This window comes from Leptopilina heterotoma, unplaced genomic scaffold (assembly GCF_015476425.1).
Source record: "Leptopilina heterotoma isolate Lh14 unplaced genomic scaffold, ASM1547642v1 Lhet_15, whole genome shotgun sequence".
Classification (NCBI taxonomy): Eukaryota; Metazoa; Arthropoda; class Insecta; order Hymenoptera; family Figitidae; genus Leptopilina; species Leptopilina heterotoma.
The window spans coordinates 4117016-4140454 of record NW_025110867.1 but is presented as its reverse complement, the minus strand read 5'-3'; the positions used below and the strand labels follow the sequence as shown (position 1 = coordinate 4140454).

General features: G+C 21.0%; 1 protein-coding gene across 2 annotated transcripts; it reads right to left on the bottom strand.

Annotated features, from left to right (window-relative positions):
* Positions 1–1016: 1016 nt before the first annotated feature.
* On the bottom strand, positions 1017–22980 carry LOC122498489 (putative uncharacterized protein DDB_G0277255). 2 transcript variants are annotated; one of them, XM_043606243.1, is made up of 16 exons: positions 22794–22980; positions 20950–21105; positions 20659–20760; positions 20334–20458; positions 20023–20206; positions 19775–19878; positions 19479–19595; positions 15880–15891; positions 15510–15625; positions 15100–15148; positions 14587–14766; positions 13953–14100; positions 10277–11683; positions 7214–7388; positions 4103–4250; positions 1017–1152 (listed from the first exon to the last, which is right to left on the bottom strand). In XM_043606243.1, exons 2-15 carry the CDS (start codon positions 21094–21096, stop codon positions 4165–4167), a joined length of 2952 nt encoding a protein of 983 aa, XP_043462178.1. In that variant the 5' UTR covers positions 21097–21105; positions 22794–22980; the 3' UTR covers positions 1017–1152; positions 4103–4164. The 2 variants fall into 2 exon arrangements, with proteins under 2 accessions (XP_043462178.1, XP_043462179.1); XM_043606244.1 differs by lacking the exon at positions 15880–15891.
* Positions 22981–23439: the final 459 nt, after the last annotated feature.

Sequence of the window (23439 nt, the reverse complement as noted above, 5' to 3'; positions counted from 1 at the left end):
CAATCATAATAAGCTATAATAAAGTAAACCGCGTCTTCAAGAAATAACATACATTCTTAGCAAAATTACAAGAAAAAAAACAAAAAAAAAAAATGAAGATCTTCGAAGAAAGAAGAAACGATCGTCGAAAGATCATTAACTATCGTATCAAAATTTCAATAACTAACAAACTAATTAAATATATATAATCAGTGTGGAAAAAAAATTAAAAATAACGATTATTGCCCTTTTTTTACAGTTTTATACATAATTAACATAAATCAGTGATAAATGAAAATAAAATAATTGTAAGAAAAAAAATCAGCTCGTTTTTTCCAAATTCGAAGAGTCTCGATAAACTTATTATCTAATTGGTGAGGAATATTTACATTTACGTTTCAAGCCACGTCTTAAATTGCTCCTTACTTCTGGACATACTTTTATTTCTTCCCGATTAGTATCAAGATTCTCAATGATACTCTTATTTTCACACACTAAATTTTTCGATTCTAAATTATCATAAAAATTATTTTGATTTTCACTATCCATTAAAAGCAATTTTTTCTTCCAATTACAAACATTCGTTAAATTTATTTCGTGCGCTTTTAACGTATTATTACATTTAGGCTCATCGTATTTGGAAAAAAGATGCGGTTGGGATTCAACGAGGTCCCAAATTTTTTTCAAATCAATACTGACTTTACAATTAATACAAGTGTCGTCGACAGGTATTGTTGTTGTTGTTGTTGTATTATTCGCCGAATTGTTACTACGATGATGCAAGAGTCGTAAGTCGTCATTAAATTTTGATGAAGATGATGATGATGAATTATTTTCATTATCATCAATATCATCAATTATTGATTGTATTGGATGAAAATGTTCTTTGGCAACTTTTGGCGATATCTCCCTGGCAATCATTCCATTAAATGATAATGTATTATTTAAAATGCTGCCATTTTTTGATGTGGCTGGAAATTCTTGCAATGTATTTTCCTCAAATTCAAAATCACGTATTCGTTTCCTTGGTAATTCGTGGCCCAATTCGTGCGAATCATCAAACTCATCGGTGAAACTTGGACAAGGCAGTGGTGATGAATCGGAATCGCGAGGACTTCTTGAACCAGAATTGTCCATCTTGATGTCGATTCGATATTTATCGTATAAAATCACCTGTAAACAAATTTTGTTCGATTCAAAAAAAAAAAAAATGTACAACTTTATAATTATTATTAGCTAGTTAATTGTTCTATAGCTTATTTTACTTATATTATATTTCGAAGAATTTTAAATGCAAATTTTGAAAATAATTTAGTTCTAAAAATTATAAAACATGAAGACATCGAGTCTTCGACTCTTCAATTCAATTTATTATTTTCTAGAATTTTTAACTAAAATTCTTCTATGAATCAATTATTTACAATAAATTTTGAAAAAGTTCTTGTTGAGAATTTTCAAATCCATTTACTTACAATACAATTTTACAAAATTTCGACTATTCCTGGTCTAGGAATAGTCAAAACTTTAAGGTGCAAAAAAAGTCGCTTTAGTCGATTTAAAATAGAAAAAAAGTCGAAAAAATCGTTTATTTAATTCAGTGTCGTCACAAAACTTTTATTTTTTTATTCTTCTGATCTTTCACTAATTTATAAATTTAATTATTTAAAACTTGAGTAATTTCGTTGAATAAATATTTAAATACTTCTTGTTTGTTTTAAAAAGGGAATAAAATTTAAAAAATTTCTATTTAAAACCTTCTGAAATTTAATAATTTCTAAAAATTACAACTTTAAAACTCTTAAAATTCAATTATTCTCTACAATTTTTAATCAAACTTCTTCTCCAAATCAATTATTTGTAATAATTTTCCGATTAAGTTCTTAGAGAATTCAATTATTTAAATACAACTTAGAATATTTTCAGGATCTTAATTTTTGTCAAATAAATCTGTTTATATTATGACCCACAATACAAACAGATTTATTATTTAAATACAAAAATTCAGTTCTTTATAATGATTCTAACTGACCCATGTTTTTTAAGTTATTAATTAATTTTCAAAAAATTATAATAAAGAAATTCTTAAAATTAATTTTTCAAAAATTTTTTAAAAATAATTTATGAAAGATAATAGTTTTTCAATTATATAGAATTGAAAAATTTCTAAACAATTGAAATTTGGTAAATTCTATTAAAAAAATAATTGAATTTTTAAAGAATTAATTAATTAATTAATTTAATTATTAATATAAACGCGATTTCTCTAAAATTTTAATAAATCTAAAAATGTCATATGTTGTTAAAATGTTAAAAATAATTGTAAGAAATTTTAATGTTATTATTTTTTGTATGTATTTGAATTTTTGGAAATTTGTATTTAAAAATATTAAAAATAATTGAATTTTAAAAAATTAGAATGCAAAAATTCTAAGAATTATTTTTATCAAAAATATTTTAATATAATGTTTTGTAGCTATGTAAATTTTATTAATTACCATTTATAAATTAACACTTGAAGATTTTTCATTAAAATTTTTGAGAAATAAATTAATTTCAAAATTTGCAATTAAAATTATTTTAAAGTTTATTTTCAAAACTTTTTATCAAACACTTTGAAAAAAATCAATTATTTTCAATTAAATTTTACAAAATTTCAATTATTGAAAATCTTTTTTATTGTAAATTTCGAAAATTTATTTAGTAATTTATAAAAATAGTTGAATTGTTTCGAAGAAATTATTATTAAAAATTTTAGGAAATAATTGAATTTTATGGAAATAATTGAAAATTTTTGAATTTTTCCGAGAAATTCAATTAAATATGTTTTGAAAATAATTAAATTCCTGCAAAGAATTTTACTAATTATAAAAATAATTTAATTCTTGCTAAGAATTTTACCATTTATAAAAATAATTGAATTGTTTCGAAGGATTTATTTTAAGATTTTAGAAAATAATTGAATTTATTCGAAATATATTAAAAATTGTTTTAAAAATTAAATTCTTCCGAGGAATTTAATTTCAATTATTTTCAAAATTTGCAATTAAAATTCTTCAAATGTTGATTTTCAAAAATTTTTAAAAAACACTTAAAAAAAATTAATTATTTTTAATTAAATTTTAAAAAATTTCAATATTTATTGAAACTTTTTTCAATTCTAAATTTCGAAAAAAAGTTGCATTCTATACTAAAAATTATTGCAATATTCGGAAGAAAAGTCGAAAAAGTCGTAATTTTTGAAAATAAGTCGAAAAAAGTCGCATTTTTTGAAAATAGTCGAAAAAAGTCGAAAATGTTATAATATCAGAGACCTGCTATTCGGAAATTCTTAAATTAAATATTTATTAGAAAATAAAACCAACAAATAATTTTAAAAAAAAATCCAATTAAACTTTTTCAAACAAAGTAATAAATTCTACAGAATTGTTAGTTGAAAGTATAAAAAAAATTCAGATTTTCACAGTAATTCTAAAAGTTCTAAAAATTTAACTAAAATTTATTTTGAAATCAATTTTTATTAGAAAATTCTACGAGAATTCATATATATTTAAATACTAAAATAAATAATTTACTCAAAGTTTCTTAATATTAAATTCTTTCGATGAATTTTAATAAAATTTTTAAGAACAATGACTGGATACCGTTTATGAGAATAATTGAATTCATGAGAAGAATTTTATTGATATTTTTTAAATAATTGAATTTAAGTGGAAATTTGTATTATTTGTTAAAAATAATTGAATTCGTGCGAAAAATTTCATTAAAATTTTTTAAAATAATTGAATTTCTGCGAAGAATATTAATACTTTTAAAAATAATTGAATTCTTATGGTGAATATAATATTGTTATTTATGACAATAATTGAATTTTGCAAAGAATTTTATTAAAATTCCTGAAAATAGCTGATTTTCGGGAAATTTTAATTATTATCTACTACGAGTTTTAATATTTATAAAAATATTTGAATTCCTAAAAAGAATTTTATTATTTATGAAAATAATTTAATTTTTCTGAAGAAATTTATAAAAAATTTGTTTTTTTAAAATTGAATTCTCATTAAAGAATTATATCAACAATTTTTTAAATTTAATAATAATAATAATGATAATAAAATATACATACTTGAACTATGTCTGATCCACAGACTCGGAATTTGACGTCACTTAATGACACATTATCCGGAATCAATCCAGTTGAATCACAGGAGCTTGAATTTTCGTAGAGTTCATGATTGGCTTCTGAGTTGTTACACTGGAGGCCGCTAAATTTGCTGCAATAAGGAAAAATATTTTATTAATTTAATAAACAAATTTTCTTACACATCTTCATTTTTATTCTTCTAAATTCTATTCAATTAATAATTAATTTTTTTTTCTTATTAAGAAACTAAAATGAAACATTAAAAAAAAATGAAGAAAAAAAAACACAACTAAACTTAAACAATAATCACATTTTTCCAAAAAAAAGACCAAAAATCTCTTTTAATTTCATTATAAATGAAAATAAATAAATGAAAATAATAAAAAAATGGACATGCATATTAGGTCTGTGCGAATACCAAAGTATTGGAATCTTTGCTAACGAATGAAATAAAAATCAATTAAAATATAACATATTAATTAACTCAACCGTGAGGAGGAAGAGTTAATAAACAATTATGTAAGGACAACAATTTATAAATAATATTTGATATTAAAAATAATTCATCTGTAACAATTAAAAACTTCACAACATTAAAATTCAATAATAATAATAATAATAATATAATAAATTCCAAAAGTAGACAAAACAATAATCTCAATATATAAAATTAATCTGTAACAATAAATAAAAACTTACAAATTAATTTTCCAAAGTAGAATAGAAAATAATCAATGAAAAAACAAATCAATTAAATCATTCAACATTAATAAATTATCATCCAACATTAGTAAATTATCATTCAACATTAATTTAATTATCATTCATCATTAATAAATTATCATTCAGCATTAATAAATTATCATCGAATATTAATAAATTATCATCAAACATTAATAAATTATTAATAAATGAAATGCCATTAAACTAGAATAAATTAAAGCAATCAATATATTAATATAATTATATGTAAATTAGACCATTCAGCGACAAATAAACTGAAAATTAACAAAGTGCACATTAAATAAAAAATAACAAATACGACACAACAATTTCAAAAATAAAAATTCAAAATTACTCTGAAACAATTCCATTTATTTCACAGTCATTGTTATTGTATCGTTTCAAACGATTTAAAGATATTTTAATTTGAATAATCTCATTTCATTAACATAATAATTAACTTTAATACTTTATTTTAAAAAATAATTTTAATAATAATAATTTTAATAACTTAACCATTAAAATTTTTTTAAAATTAATTATTAATAAAAATATATTTATAATTATGTAATTTATACGTATATAATAATTAATAAAAAAAAATGAAAAGAAACAATTTAAAAAATTTTAAAAATCGAAAGTATGAAATTAAATTTATTTCTGAAAATTTAGTTGGAAATAAATTCAAGAATGAAACTTTTAATGAAAAAATATTGTTCATAGCAACAATTTTCAAGCTTATCTTATTAAATAGTAAACAAATTATTAATAATTAAAATTAAAATTTAATATAACAGGGATCACAGAAACTTTTTCGCTTAAAATTGTTGAAATTTTCTAAAATCTTTCTAAAGATGACAAAAAAAATGATAAAAGAATACATAAAGTAAATTTTTATTTATTAATTTATGTATTTTCTTTTTTCTATAAAATTTTATCTAAATTCCTGGAAAAAATTGTCATTTTCTTCGAAATTCAATTATTTTCAAAAATTTTAATAAAATTTCTTGAAAGAATTCAATTATTCTCAGTTTTGCAAATTTTATTTATTTATTTATTTTTGTTGGTTATTTTTTTAAATAATAAAATATTTTACAGGAATTCAATTATTTTCAATACAATTTTAATAAAATTTCTCGATAGAATTTAATTATTTAAAAAAAATTTTGATAAATATTTTACTAGAATTTAATTATTTTCAATATATTTTAAATGAAATTTCTTAAATTATTATCATTGTCAAAAATGAAATTCTTCGAAACAATTCAATTATTTTCCAAACCTTCAATAAAATTCGTCTACAAGAACTGAATTATTTTCATAAGTTATGTAATTCCTCAGAGAAATTCAATTAAATTCAATACAATTTTAATTAAATTTCTTGATAGAGTATTGAATTATTTTCAAAAATTTAAATAAAATTCCCTGAAAGAATTTAAATAGTTTCAAAAATTTTGACTAATTAAACTCATAGTCGACTAAAGTTTTCAATGAATGAAAATTTTAAGAAATTTAAAATTAAGATTCACTCAAATCACTAAAAATTTTTTTTTAATTTAAAAACATTTTTAGAATTTAAATTTTTGATAAAAAAAATGTTTCGAAAATTTATAAAATAAGAGAAATAGATGACAAAGTTTGAAAAAAAAGAAAAGTTGAAGTGGTGACAGTCTTTGATCCCTGTAAAAAGTACAAAAAGATTATTAATAATTAATAAAAAATAAAATTATTCTAATTTTAATAATAATTTAACTGGGTTCAATTTTCTTAATAAATAATTATGACAATATTTAACAATTTTTAATAATTTTAACAATTGAATAAATTTAAAACCAAATTTGAAAAAGAAATTCCAAATAAAAAATAAAAGTGTTAATTTTGACTTAATAGAAATTTACACAATTTCCTTTAGATACAATAACAGTAAATGTTTCACGATAAATAATCTATTTAGAAAAAAAATATTGTCAACTAATAGTTTTTCTTTAAAAAAAAAAAAATTTGAATAAAATTCAAAGAAAGGAAATTTTTCTAATTTTTCTAATTAGGACAAAAGTTCCAATATACAAAATGGACAATTTAGAAAAATTCCAATGTTCTTGCCATTGGAAGAAATTGTTTTTAAAAAATATCATCATTTAATTCCGTTTAATTTGGAATTTAGACGAATTATAAAATTTCAAGTGGATCAGCTGTTTTATTTGTCCGCCGCCATTTTGTTTCTCGTAATTCTTAGAAGAGGCGGAAAAAGTTTCTAAATTTGAAGTTTGAATTTGAAAAAAATGTTGGACCTTTTGGTATTTGGTACAAAAAATTATTGGAACTTTTGCAATTTTTTTCTTTCTTTTTTTTTCTTTGTAGGGGACTTACAAGTCTTCGATTGTGTCGTTTCCAAATTGTGAGTCTGCTTTAGTGGTGATTTGATTTTCTGCTTGGAATCCGACTTTGCCGATGGCATTGATTGTGGTAAGACAATGCTTTGGGGAAATAGTCGGACTGTTGACTGCATCCCTTTGACACTGTTAGAAGAATCCCAAGAGATACACTGTCGAGGACGTTAAGGGACAACATTTATAGACACTTATTTTTTTCCAGCCATACATCTAAGAATTTTCTTTAATTCAATTGTAATTAATTTTTTTTTCTTTTCTTGTTTTTTTTTCTCTCGTTATTTTTCATCAAGATAGACAAAAAAAGTCACCGTTACAACTTCGTCAGTAATTTTTTTTTCTCTCTCACATTTATTTTCTTTCTCTCTCTCTCATTGAAAAATCGTTTCCAAAAATATTTAGAGAAAAAAAAATCAAACTTCTTTATTAATTTTTAACGGAAAATATTAAATTTAAAAAAAACTTTCTATTTTTTGATTGGAATTTTAAATAATTAATTTAATTTAATTTTTTTCTTTTAATTTTCCCTTTTTTTCTTTTTATTTTATTTCTATTCTATCTTTTTATTCATTTATTATTTTGATAAATGACTGAAATTGAATTGAAGAATGTAGATTGCAGGAGCTTGAAAAAAAGTGTTTAACAAGCTTGCAAAGTGCAAATATTGCAATTTTAATTTCCATAAACAATATTTATTAATTTTTATTGCTGCTGTTGCATTGGCTTTTTTTTTTAATTATGAGTGCAACATTTTGTGAGACAATTAATTGAGAAGTAAGTGACTTGAATTTCTTCTTGATTAATAACATCGAAATTATCAATAAAATGAACGATTGAAATTTATTTCAAAAACAAATTATACTCAATCGCATTTTATTGATGAGCCTTTTTTCAATTTTCCGCATTGAATAAAATCGGAGTTGCATTAATAATCAGGGAAATTAATTAAAATCTTTATAATATTCCTTCAATGTGTTTAATAAAAACTTTTTCTTTCTCTTTTTTTTGGAAAAAAAATAAAAATTCAATTTCAGGAAATATCGATTATTTGAAAATTTTTGAAACCTATTCATGTTTTATAATAAGTTTAAGATGACAGAGTGATAAAATCATTATTTTATATCATAAGAATATTGTAACTATAAATTCAAATTTTCAAGGATTTTAATTTTAACCCTTTTCAAAATTCAATTATTTCTAAAAATTCACGCTATTATAATGCTTTTAATATTCAATTATTATATTCTAAAATTTTAACTAAAATTCATTTTTTAATCAATTCTTATTAGAAAGTTTTCCGATAATTCAATTATTTAAATACAAGAATAAATAATTTATTGAATAATTGCATATTTCTTAAAATTGAATTTATATGAAGAATTTTATCAAAATTTTTAATAATAATAGACTTCTTTCAGCAAATTTAAAAAAAAATTGTAAGGATAAATGCATTTTTTTATCATTTTATTTAAAATTGTATAAAAAATAATTGAAATTCTCTGATAAGTTTTGTTATTTATGAAAATAATTGAATTATTGCAACGAATTATAATAAAATTTTTTTTAAAGAATTGAATTCCAGTGAAGAATTTTATTTGAGAAAATAATTGAATTCCAGAGAAAAATATTATTATTTATGAAAATAATTAATTTCTTGTCAAGAATTTTATTCAAATTTTTTTAAATAATTGAATTTTTCAGAATTTTTTAAAACTTTTTAAATCAAATTAAATTCCATCTAGAATTTTCATTAAAAAATTTAAAATAATTAAAATTTGACAAATAATTTAAAAAAAAATTTTTTTTTAAATAATTGAATTCCTGTGAAAATGTTTATTTTTGAAAAGAATTGAATTCTTGGGAAGAATTTTATTAAAGTTTCTTAAATAATTGAATTGCTTCGAAGATTTTCACCAACATTTTTGACAATAATTGTATTCCTAGGAAGAATGTTGTATTTTACGAAAATAATTGTATTCTATGACCAATTTTATTATAATTTCTCAAATTTATAAAGCATTTTGTCAAAATTTTTTAAAATGATTGAATTCTCAAGAAAAATTTTATTATTTATGATAATAATGAAGATATTAAAAAATAATTGAAATGAGGAAAATTTTTGAAAATAATTGAAATTTTGCGATGAATTTTATTAAATTTTTTGAAAATTCTAATTAAATTCTTTTGAAGAATTTCTTTGAATTTTTTTAAAATAGTCGAGTTTCCTTAATAACTCTAATTGAAATTTTTTAAATTAATTGAATTTAATACCAATTTTTTGAATTTTTGCAAAGATTTTACTATTTTAAAATAATATTGAATTGTTTCGAAGAATTTATTAAAATTTTAGAAAATAATTGAATTTGTTTTGAAAATTTATATAACGAATTAGGAAAAAAATTTAATTCTTTCGTGATTGGAAATAATTGAATTTTTGCAAAAATTTTATTATTTTAAAATAATATTGAATTGTTTCGAAGGATTTATTAAAATTTTAGAAAATAATTTAATTTTTTCAAAGTAAAATAATTGAATTCTTTTTGAAAAGTTTTATAGTGAATAAAGGAGAAAAATGAAACCCTTGAAATTCATCTATTTATAAAGATTGTAAACGCAACTCTTTTGAAATATAATTAATTTTGAAATTTTTAAGTAAAATTATTCATTAAATAATTTCTAAGTAATAATTTTGTGATAATAATGCTTCAAGAATTAAGTTATTTAAAAAGAAATTATTGTCAGAAATAGAAAAAATTGAAGGGTTTTGATTAGATTTATTCTTATAAATTCTAAAAATTTAATTTTTTCCAGTACTTTTAATAAAAAAATCCCTGAATTCCCTGACTTGTGGGAATCCTGCTATCTGTCGACTTTTAACAAGAAAAAAAAAGAATATTCTCCATTTAAAGAGAATGTATTTTAATGAACTCCGAATTATTCAAAAATATGTGCGTGAAATATTACAACTAATAATGATACCAATAATAACAATAATAATATTATTAATAATAATAGAAATCAATAAAAGTATCAATGTACTCACGGCACCATTATTTCCTCCAACTTTTAAAACATCTTGCGACTTTCCTCTATCGACATAAAATCCAGCATTATTAGAAGGAGGCGTGACATTCATTTTCTTCTGAATATTACTCGTCGACGGTTGTTCTTCCATAATTCCAGCATTATCATTAATAACCTTTCCTTTAACAATTGTCTGTTCAATTAAACTTTTTAAAATCGGATGTTTCACATTTTCCCTATTATCATCAATAATAACATCATTAGAATCAATTTCTCTTCTCTCCTTCCATATTGTTTTCGTTTCCTTCCAAATTTCAACAGTTTTCCTCCAATCACTCGAAGTTTGTCTGTTCGGTTGCATAAATCCTTCGACATTCATTTCCTTATTCATAATATTCATATCATTCGTATCATCGGAATTTTTATTTTTACTCTTAATCATAGCTTCTCTATTTCTCAATTTTTCCCGCCATTCATTGAGATAAGTTAATGCCGGTGCATCATTCGCGAGTCTCGTTCGTTTAAATTCCACACTATTATTAACATCAAAACATTGCGATGTTCCCGGTGTTGTTTCGGCTTTTCTCTTTAATCTTGTCCCCTCGTCTTGTGATTCTAATTTTTCAAATAAATCCGGCGCCAATGAGCAAACATTTAAAATTTTAATTCCCATCGAATCATTTTCGTTCATTGAAATTTTTGGTAAATTGTTCATTGTTGTGGAATAATTTTTATTTTTCTCATTACTATTTGAGGGAATGGACATTTGATTTGATGAATTTTCCGTTATCGTAGTGCATGGTATTAGACCAAGTGGTGGACAATTTTTTAATTTTATTGATTCTCCAACTGTTGGAATTCTATTTTTCAATACTTGTGATTCAATACTTCGTAAGTGAAAAATTTGCGGTGGCACATTATTATTATTATTATTATTATTGTTACTACTACGAGAAGTGAAATATTGTTGTGGATTAAAATTTTCCGTTATTTTCTCTTGTGACGATGAATTTATCGATATTTTTTGATTAAAATTACCAGTAAATTGACTCATTTCTTGTATATTACTTCCTGACATTGTTAATCTCGAAAGATATTGATTGCTAATTATTTGTGAATTTTTTATTGAATTCTGTGAATTTGGTGAAATTTCAAATTGATCCTTAGGTTTGTTTTGTGCTGATTTATTGATGATTGGCGTGAGAGGTGGCATTTGAATGGGATACTTTTGATTGAGAATATTATTCACTGTTTGAATACTGGTGATAATTGGCTTTGAATCCTTAGACAATAATTTCGATGGTTCATCAAGTTTTTCATTTTTATTTGTCGTTGCAAGTTTATCAATTTCTCTCTTCTCGAGAATTTGAATTTTTTTACCATCATTCGTTGTCAACACTTTGGGACTCTGTTTTTCGCTAATAATCTGTCGTACAAGAAATGAAAAAAAAATTTTCGATATTTTTAAATTCCCCTTGACACTCGACAACGCACTTAATTATCAGAAATTAATTTTCCATCATTTTATTAATCTTGAAAAAAATTGACAATTTTATTTAAAAATTCTATTCAATTATTGTTCATACAATTTTTTTTCTACACTTTTTTTGTTGATAATATTAAAAAATAAATTTAAAATTAGTTTTAAAAGAACTAATCGGGTTTTAAATTTTTAATGTTAATTAGCCATTAAACAACTCCAAGAAAAAAGCAGTTTTAAAAATCAAATAAAACTATAAATTCAAATATGAAAATTAAATTGAATTAAATTAATTTTAATTAAGTTAAGGGCATTTGAACCTTGATGACGTCACACATTCTTTGCACAATCTGTAACGTCATCAAGGTTCAAATGCCCTTAAAATCGTAGAAAATTTTATTTTTTATTATTTTACTTTTCTTGAATTGTTGCAAAAATTTGACTATTTTAAAAAAATAATTGAATTGTTTCGAAAGATTCATTAAAATTTTTTAGACAATAATTGAATTCTTTTTGAAAAATTGTATAACGAATTTGAAAAAAAATTGAATTCTTTCGTGAAATTTTGTGGAAAATAATTGAATTTTTGCAAAGATTTTACTAACTAAAAAAATAATTGAATTGTTTCGAAGGATTTTTAAAAATTTTAGAAAATCATTGAATTGTTCCAAGGATTTATTAAAATTTTGGAAAATAATTGAATTCTTTTTAAAAAATTTTATTAAAAATTTCAAAAATTATTAAATTGTTTCGAAAGATTTATTAAAATTTTAGAAATTAGTTTAATTTTTTTAAAGTAAAATAATTGAATTCTTTTTGTTAAAAATTTCATAGCGAATAAAAAAAATTTAATTCTTTCGTAAAATTTTATTGAAAATAATTGAATTCATTCGTGAAATTTTATTTAATTTTTGTTGAAAATCATTGAATTGTTTCGAAGGATTTATTAAAATTTAAGAAAATAATTTAATTGTTTCGAAGGATTTATTAAAATTTTGGAAAATAATTGAATTCCTTTTTAAAAATTTTATAACGAATTAAGAAAAAAATAATTATAATTCTTTCAAACTTATTTTCGATTGAAAAACATTTAATTTTTGCAAAAATTTTACTATTTTAAAAAAATATTGAATTGTTTCGAAGGATTTATTAAAATTTTAGAAAATAATTGAATTCTTTTTGAAAAAATTTTACAGCGAATAAAGAAAAAAATTGAAATTTCTTTCGTGAAATTTTATTGAAAATAATTGAATTTTTGCAAAGATTTTATTATTTTAAAAAAATTATTTGAATTGTTTCGAAGGATTTATTAAAACTTTAGAAAATAATTGAATTCTTTCGTGAAATTTTTTTCAAATTTTGTTGAAAATAATTGAATTGTTTCGAAGGATTTATTAAAATTTTAGAAAATAATTGAATTCGTTTTGAAAAATTTTATAGCGAATTAAGAAAAAAATTTAATTCATTCGTGATTGAAAATAATTGAATTTTTGCAAAGATTTTACGATTTTAAAAAGATAATTGAATTGTTTCGAAGGATTTATTAAAATTGTAGAAAATAATTGAATTCTTTAAAAAAAATTTTATTAAAAATTTCAAAAATTATAGAATTGTTTCGATAGATTCTTTAAATTTTTAGAAAATAGGTTAATTTTTTTGAAGAAAAATAATTGAATTCTTTTTGTGGAAAATTTCATAGCGAATTAAGAAAAAAATGGAATTCTTTCTAAATTAAAATTAAAAAAATTTTATTGAAAATAATTGAATGTTTGCAAAGATTTTACTATTTTAAAGAAATATTTAATTTGTAATTTATTAAAATTTAAGAAAATAATTGAATTTTTGCGTGAAATTTTTTTTAAATTTTTGTTGAAAATAATTGAATTGTTTCGAAAGATTTATTAAAATTTTAGAAAATAATTGAATTCTTTTTCAGAATTTTATTAAAAACTTAAAAAATTCTTTTGAATTTCTTTCGTGAAATTTTATTAAAAATAATTGAATTTTTGCCAAGATTTTAGTATTTAAAAAAAAAATAATGGAATAGTTTTAATTATGTTAAATATCGAGTTATTTTCATTTTGAAACAAATAATCATTATGTTAATAAATTGTTTTCTTCTTCTTCTTTTTTTTTGGGCGAAAAGAATTCAGGAGGAAAATAAATTTCTGACAATTGAATGAGAATGCAGAGTCGAAAAAAAGGACAGACGTACCTCAATAACATCCGCTTCCTCGTCACTGTCAATTAAAATCACTGTTTTTGGATCCTTGTCGTTTTTATTACCATTTTCACATGTCGGCAAGCTGCTCGACGAATTCGTCCCCTCGAGACTACTCGAAGAGCCTTTCGTCATTGGTTGACTGCAATTAATCAAACTCAATTAAAAAGACTCATTATTCCTGTAATTCATTCTTGTTACCAAATCGCAATTTTTATAATTTTTCTTTTTTTCATTCCTTTTTTTCTCGATAATAATCAAAACATTTTTTTTTTTCACTAAATGAAAATTTTCTGACTCTCGTTCTCTGTCTCTTTTCTTTCTTCAAAAAACCTGCTAAATTTCTAGTCCAAGTTGGACTTGAGACTAAAAAAAGCTGAAGCAAAGAGCCAAAAACGAAGGTATTTGCACAGGCCTAGAAAAAAAATGGATTTTCACCCCCCCTCCCCAAAAAAAGGGATTTATAGAAGAAAAATCACTTTTACGATAAGCGACACATTTTTCTTTTTTTTTTTTTTATTCACTGGTCCATTTATTTAATTTGTCAAGTTTCGCGGTTTTTTTTCGATATTTTATTTTTTTAATAATTATTTTTTGTTTATAAGAAAATTTTTGCTATTTAACTAACCTTTGAGCGACTTTCATGACTTCTTTCATTTTGTAAGAAAGAGGACCGGGACGAACTCTAACAATTGGAATATTCGTTTCGAGAAGTGAACATTTTTCAGAATGATCGTGTGAATCGTGTCCAACGGAGAGATCGCTATCGCTGTCAATATCCTTCGTGATTGCTCGATTTCCAGTATTTCTGTTAATTAGAAAAATTGTCAATTTTAAAAATAATTTAACATTGTCTTCTTCTCTTTTTTTGTTTAAAAAAACAAAGAATTAAAAGTGAAATTTTTAACTAAAAAAATCGTAAGAAGCAAAAAAAAAAAAATTAATTAAAAAGATTTAATTAATAATTAATTTACTAATTTAGGGTTAATTGATTAAAATCTCACCTAAACTAAAATAAAATAAAGAAATTAATTAATTAACTAATTAGTTTAAATAAAGTATAAAAAAAGTCATAAATAAAAAATTACGAAAGAAGAAATTAAATTATTTGTAAAAGAATTGAATATTAAATTTTGTTTACCCTCCAGCACCATCTGATTGGTTTTGTCTATTTACAAGGGAAGATTTATCTGAAAATTTTAACAAAAATTATTTATTCAAATAATCAAAAATTAGACATTTTTAGAAAATTGTTTCAAATTACTTTTAAGTTTGAATTAGTGAAAATGTTTACTTATTTGAATTAGTGACTGACATTTTGCTTCTGAATTAGTCAATTTTACTAATAAATTATTAGAAATTAGTAAAATTAGAAATTGGAAATTAGTAAAATTTACTAATAAATTAGTAGAAATTATTATTTATTAATAAACTTTACTAATTCAGAAGGAAAAAATCAGTAATTCAAATCAGTGAACATTTTTACTATTATCATATTCAGAGTGTACGAAAGCAAAAAAGAACATTTATTTTTTCTCAATAATTTCTCACCTAGAATTAATCGACAATCGTCACATTCCCACAGCGATGTTGTCCATTTTAAATGTCCGCAATGCCTGTGAATTCCTTGTGAGCCACACATTTGACAAAGAACCAATTCCCATTTACTGAAATTTTAAATTTTAAATGAAAGTGTCGATTTTTGCAAAATTTTACTTTTCCTACTCGTGTAAAAAGTAATTAAAACAAAAAAAAAATTAAACAAAATATATTTCTAAGAGAAAAATGGACAATTTGAAATTAGTAAATTTTTCCAGAGAATTTAAAGAATATGAGTTCAAAGTAAACAAAAATTTTGTTCTTTTTTTAAATATAACCAAATGTTTTGTGAGATATATTTCTTCTTTTTGTATTTCCTTACTTTGACTGCGCCCTAAAACATGAAAGCGATAATTACACTACATTTTTTATTTCTAACACAAATCACATTTATATATTAAATAATGAATTATATTTTATGCTAAAATTAGAGAATTTTAAAATTATAATATTTTTGATTAAATGTGAAAAAGAAATTATTTCTTCGTTGCATCCAAAATGAATATTTTGGATGCAACGAAGAAATAATTTAAAATAAATAATATAAATATATTTTTTATATAATAATAATATAATAAATATAATAATATAATAAAACATATAATAATATGTTTTTATATAATAATATAAAAACATTAGAGTTAAAATATGTTGAAATTTAAATAATTTAAAATTTTTATGAACTAAATTTAAAATCAATTATAATTTTTAATTAAAAAATACTTGAAGTAATTTAAATTTAAATTCATAAAAAATTGAACTATAGAAATTTTAAATAGTTGAACAATTTTGATAAATTGAATCGTTTATAAATAATAAAAAAAGATTAAATAAAATTGCAAAGTTTGGACAGAATTAAAAATTTTCTGAAAAAAGGCTTTAGATTAATTGATTTTCTTCAATGTTTCACAAAATCAGAAATATAATTATTCCTAAAATCGTTAAAAAATGTTGATTTTGTACTAAAAATACAAGAAATTAATTAAAAATTCAAATAATAAATAATAAAAGTATTAAATTAACCTTATTCTTGTTATCATTTGATGATGAAGATCAAATACAATTGTAATTTCAAAAAATAGTTCAATTACGCCTAGGATCGACTTTAAGTTGCAAAAAAAGTCGCTTTAGTCGATTTAAAATAGAAAAAAAGTCGAAAAAGTCGTTTATTTAATTCAGTGTCGTCACAAAAATTTAATTTTTTATTCTTCTGATCTTTCACTGATTTCTAAATTTAATTATTTAAAACTTGAATAATTTCGTTAAATAAATATTAAAATACTTCTTGTTTGTTTTTATACGGGAATAAAATTTAAAAAAGTTCTATTTAAAACCTGAAATTTATTAACTTCTAAAAATTACAACTTTAATTCTCTTGAAATTCAATTATTTTCTACAACTTTTAATCAAACTTCTTCTCGAAGTCAATTATTTTTAATAATTTTCCGAAAGTTCTTAGAGAATTCAATTATGTAAAATTGAAAAATTTCCAAACAACTGAAATTTGGTAAATTCTATTGAAAAAATATTTGAATTTTTAAAGAATTAGTTAATTAATTAATTTAATTATTAATATAAACGCGATTTCTCCAAAATTTTAATAAATCTAAAAAAGTCATAAACGTTGTTAAAATGTTAAAAATAATTGTAAAAGATTTAAATGTTATTATTTTTTGTATGTATTTGAATTTTTGGAAATTTGTATTTAAAAATTTTGAAAATAATTGAATTTTAAAAAATTAGAATGCAAAAATTCTAAGAATTATTTTTATCAAAAATATATTAATATAATTTTTTGTTGCTAATTTTCATTAATTACCATTTTTAAATTTACACTTGAAGATTTTTCATTAAAATTTTTGAGAAATCAATTAATTTCAAAATTTGCAATTAAAATTCTTTTAAAGTTTATTTTCAAAACTTTTTATCAAACACTTTGAAAAAAATCAATTATTTTCAATTAAATTTTACAAAATTTCAATTATTGAAACTCTTTTTTATTGTAAATTTCGAAAATTTATTTAGTAATTTATAAAAATAGTTGAATTGTTTTGAAGAAATTATTAAAAATTTTAGGAAATACATAATTGAATTTTATGGAAATATTTGAAAATATTTGAATTCTTCCGAGAAATTCAATTAAATGTTTTGAAAATAATTGAATTCCTGCAAAGAATTTTACTATTTATAAAAATAATTGAATTCTTGCGAAGAATTTTACCATTTATAAAAATAATTGAATTGTTTCGAAGGATTTATTGAGATTTTAGAAAATAATGGAATTTATTCGAAATATATGAAAAATTGTTTTAAAAATTAAATTCTTCTGAGGAATTTAATTTCAATTATTTTCAAAATTTGCAATTAAAATTCGTCAAATGTTGATTTTCAAAAATTTTTAAAAAACACTTAAAAAAATCAATTATTTTTAATTAAATTTTACAAAATTTCAATATTTATTAAAACTCTTTTCAATTGTGAATTTCGAAAAATAAGTTGCATTTTATACTAAAAATTATTGCAATATTCGGAAGAAAAGTCGAAAAAGTCGTAATTTTTGAAAATAATTTGAAAAAAGTCGCATTTTTTGAAAATAGTCGAAAAAAGTCAAAAATGTTATAATATCCGTGGCCTGTTCAATTAAATTTTTTCAAAAAAAAATTATTTCTACAGAATTGTTAATTTAAAGTATGAAAAAATTCAAATTGTCAAAGATTTTAATTTGAAACATTTTCAAAATTTACTCCTTCAATGTTAAAATATTATCTAAAATTTTACCTGAAATTTAATTTTAAATCAATTTTTATTAAAAAATTCTACGAGAATTCAATTATTTAAATACAAAAATAAATAATTCATTGAATAATTGAATTATTTCGGCGAATTTTAATAACATTTTTAAGAATAATATTGTATTTTTAGAAGAATTCATTTAAAATTGTATTAAAAGTAATTGAATTCCTAAAAAGAATTTTATTATTTATGAAATAATTGAATTCTTGAGAAGATTTTTTTTCAATAATTTAATTCAAGTAAAATTTTTTATTATTTGTGAAAATAATTGAATTCGTGGGAAGAATTTCTTAAAAATTTTTTTAAAATAATTGAATTTTTGCAAAGAAGTTTAATACTTTTGAAACCTTTACAAAATTCAATTATTTCTGAAAATTCTCGCTATAATGCTTTTAATATTCAATTATTTTCTATAATTTTAACTATGATATTCACTTTTAAATATCAATTTCGGTTAGAAAATTTTACGAGAATTAAATTATTTAAATAGAAAAAAAAATTGAATGTTTCTTAAAATTGAATCCTCATAAAGAATTATATCAACGGATTTTTAAATAATTGAATTCTTTCGACGAATTTTAGTGAAATTTTAAAGAATAATTACATTTTTCGAGGAATTCGATTAAAATTGTATAAAAATAATAAAAATTCTGCAATGAGTTTTATTATTTTTATCAACAAAATTGAATTCTTGGGAAATTTTGATTATTTATGAAAATAATTAAATGTTTGCGAGAAATTTATTAAAAGTTTTTTTTTAAATAATTAAATTCTTTTGGAAAAATTTATTAAAATTATTGAAAATCATTGAATTGAGGAAAATTTTTGAAAATAATTGAAACTTTGCAAAGAATTTTTATAAAATTTTTTGAAAATCATTGAATTTTGGAGAAGAGTTTCTATTATTAATAAGTATAATTAAAATTGTAAAGAGAATTTTTTTTAAATTCCTGAAAACAATTAAATTTTTATAAAAAAAAAAATCTAGGTGCTATCCTTTGGCACTATTGCACCTATTTTTTAACGCACGTAACCATCATTAATCAAATGTTTATCAATCTTTTTACATTTTACTAATAATATTAAATAATTAAAATTTTTTTATTTATAAAATAGTTTTAAACTTACGCATTGCTGCCTGAATGATTCCTTCCCTTAGGACAAACACAAGTTTCTGCATCACATTTATTATGTCGATAGAGTAACTCCTGAAAAGCGTTCGGAACTAATTCCCAAGACGCGTCCCTAAATGAAACAAAAAAAAATGTTATTAAATCCTTGAAAACTAATTTAAAATAAAAATTACTTTTTTTAACAAATAGACATTTAAAATAAACAGAAACTAATTTTCATATAATTTTTATTTTTATCGATGTAAATAATTTTCAAATTATTAATAATTTGTTAATATTAAATTAACTTACTGAGAAGGAATGAAAATTCCGTGTTCTAGCATTGCTTCCTGAAATTCTTTTTTATTGTTGCAAAGGGGACACTTGAAAAAATATCCCGAACTGTTTGCCAATTGCTAGTGGAAAAGAATTTTAATTAAAACAATTATTAAAGTATAAATTTTTCCTTTATGTATAAAGATTAGAGAATGTGATTTTAATTTTATTTAAAATCAATTATAGAAAAACTAATAAAGAAATTTTTTTGATTGGTAACTTACTTGAACACATTTACGATGGAAAAAAGCATTTTTCTTACAGCAAGGAGCCCATAACATTGCCAAAATATCGCGATAGTTAACATTATCATAGCAAATGTAGCACAATGTGGTTTCTGCATTTTGAACTTCCTCCAATACTCGGCCATCGATTAATTGTTTTGGACGATGATTTATACAATAGGATCTAAAAAATATTTTAATTTCCCTTGTAATTTACTATTTATATAACAAAATAATTAACTTTTATTTAGTTAATTAAAATTAATTTAATAATCTGAATTCAATAATAATAAAAAAAAATAAATTTCTACCTAAATTCACTATAAAATTGATGTAATGATCCTGCTTTCAAACCACAGGGAAGATGAAATATTCGTTTGCATTTCGTGTTACAGCATCCTAAAGTTGCGCCATTCTTTTTACAATGATAGCAAACCTAAAAGTAAGAATCAGAAAAATAGACGATTACAGTTTCGTTTAACAAAATTCCCGGCTTTGTCCTAATTTTTCCCTGTTATTTTTCCTCATCAAATTTAAATTTATTTGATTTCGAACATAAATAAATCTACAAAGGTCTACATTTGGAAAAAAATTACAATTTCGAGATTATTAAAATTAAAAATTTATAAGACTTACAAGTCTTTTTCCTCTTTTCACTTCCTTTTCAATGTCCGCCGATAGAAAACCCAAAATCCCTTGATCATCGCGTCCTTTTTGTTGCATCATCGAGGACAAAAGCTGTAAAATTAAAAACAAAAAGTAAATATAAAAATTGTTTTTTTTTCCAAAAGAAAAAAAATAAAAATATTATTCTCTTTAAGAAAAATAAAATCTTATTCTCTTTGGGAAAAATTTTTAATGTATTTTTTAAATGTATTTCCTTTAAGAAAATTAAAAAAAAAATTGTATTTTTCTTTCTAAACTTACTAGACAGTAATAATGTGTGACGATATTTCCAAGTTCGTAAATTTTTCCATATTCGAGTTCATTGATGTCAGCAAGACCACAGAAACAACAAACTTTTCCGGGAGTTGCAACTCGGCAAGAAGTAGCATGTGATCTCCTTCGAGACATTTTCGATCTCTGATAAGAAAAATATCAATTAGCAAAATTGTAAAATAAATTATATTAGCATTAATAATAAAAATAAAAATAATAATAATAATAATTTTCATACTATATATTAAGATATTAAGAAAAATTTCCAATTTCTCCTCTAAAAAGAAGAGACAGACGAATTTAGGTTGTTTATGTTCGAATTATCCTAATTAATTCTTTTTTAATTATATGCAAATTTTAAAACCAGTTTTTTTACTCCAAAAATTATAAAATAATTATTTTATATTCTAAGAACTTTATTACTGTAACTCCTTCAAAATTATTTCCATCATTTCAATTTAATTATTATTTTCTACAATTTTTAAATAAAATTCTTCCTTAAATCAATTGTTTTTATAATTTTTGAAAAAGTTCTTTGAAAATTTTCAAATTCATTTGTTTACAATTCAATTTCACGAAATTTCGTCGATTATTCAAAAATTCTTCAATTGTAGTAATAAATAAATAAATAAATAAATTGTATATTTGAAAAAAAACTACAAATAATTTAAAAAAAAAATTCAATTAAACTTTTTCAAAAAAAATTAATTCTACAGAATTGTCAATTTAAAGTATGAAAAATTCAAATTTTCAAAGAATTTAATTTGAAACATTTTTAAAATCCAATTATTCAAAACCAAATCAAATAATTAAATGTTTCTTAAAATTGTATTAGAAATAATTGAATTCTTGAGAAGAATTTTATTGCTTTTTTTAATTAATTGCATTCAATTGCAAATTTTTATTATTTGTGGAAATAATTAAATTAGTGCGAAGAATTTAATTAAAATTTTTAAAATTTTTAATCTATAAATTAAAATCAAATTATTTTATTTCTATTCTCATGGATATACAAAATTATTTAGCGATGATGTAATCAACAATCAAAATTAATAACATTTTTCAATAAATAAAATTATTCTGAGAATATATAATATTTTTAGGCAAACAATACATATAATATTTTCAATTAAAAAATTTTAATTAAAATAAATGAAATAAATTAACAAAAAAATTTCTTTTTGTAAATATTTTTCATAAATTAAAAAAAAATCATACGAAAATAATTTTTCAAATTAAAAGAAAATCGATTGCAAAGGAAAAATCAACAATTGTTGAATAATTGAATTAGCAAAAATGCTGGTTAAAAATACAAGTCTTGTTCAACATTACGATCTATACCCTCAAGAAAAAAAAAGATCAATACATATGATTTTTCTTCAAGAATATAAGAAATAAAAGAACAACGAATAATTGAAAAAATATTCTTTAAACAAAAACAAAAATGTATTTTATTAAAAATAGGAAAATACTGATTTTAAAAATAAACATTTCATGAAAAAAAACTCCAATATCTATTCTACAGATAAGTTAAAATCAAAATCTGTAATATTCCGCGAAAATTTAGCCAACAAGTCATCAATAACAATACATCCCAACGTGCGTATAATCACAAGAAAAAAAAATAAAAATACATCCCCCTCTCACTTCTAAAAAAACAATTTTAAATAAACATCATCTAAATATTTTCATTTTACGAGAAATAATTTTCAGAAACTATTTAAATAAATAAAATATTACAAGACACATACAGACACGAGAAAAATTTAGAATCTGACATTCCAATGAAATAGGTTGGAAAGGAAAATAGATATTTAAATAATATTACTTACAGTTTACATTACTGTCAAATTATCACGACCTCCGCTTCGATAATCAACACTAAATTCACTGGATTTTTAATAACACCTTACACTTTGCATTAAGAACGCTAACAAGTTGATAAATTTCGGCAAAAATCGGCTTTTGACTACTCTCACCACTTATAGCCTCCGACGACGCCATAATACGACGCCATTTTATATCGAAATTTCGATTAATCGAACAACAGTTCGATATTCATTTGCGATAATTCTCAACAAGTGTCAACGCGCGTTATTTAAAATCTTTCATTATTTTTTCAATAATTAATGAAAAAAAATTATAAAAAGAAAATAAAACTAATAAATTATCATTAGTAATTCATATATATGCAATTATTACTCTCAACTGATAATAGAATTCGAATTTTTATAATATTTATAAACAAATTTTTAAACTTTTTTTTGTAAAAATTTTGATCTAAATTGTAAATTTTGACATATTTTCAAATTTTTTTCTAAATCTTCATTTTTACACTTTATTTACACTTTACATTACACTTTAATATTTTTTTTTCTAAATTCTAAATATTTTCGAAGAAAAAAAATCCGGTTTCCTTAATTTTTTAACCGATTTGAGAAGAATAATGATTATACAAATTGAACGAAGGTAAATTTA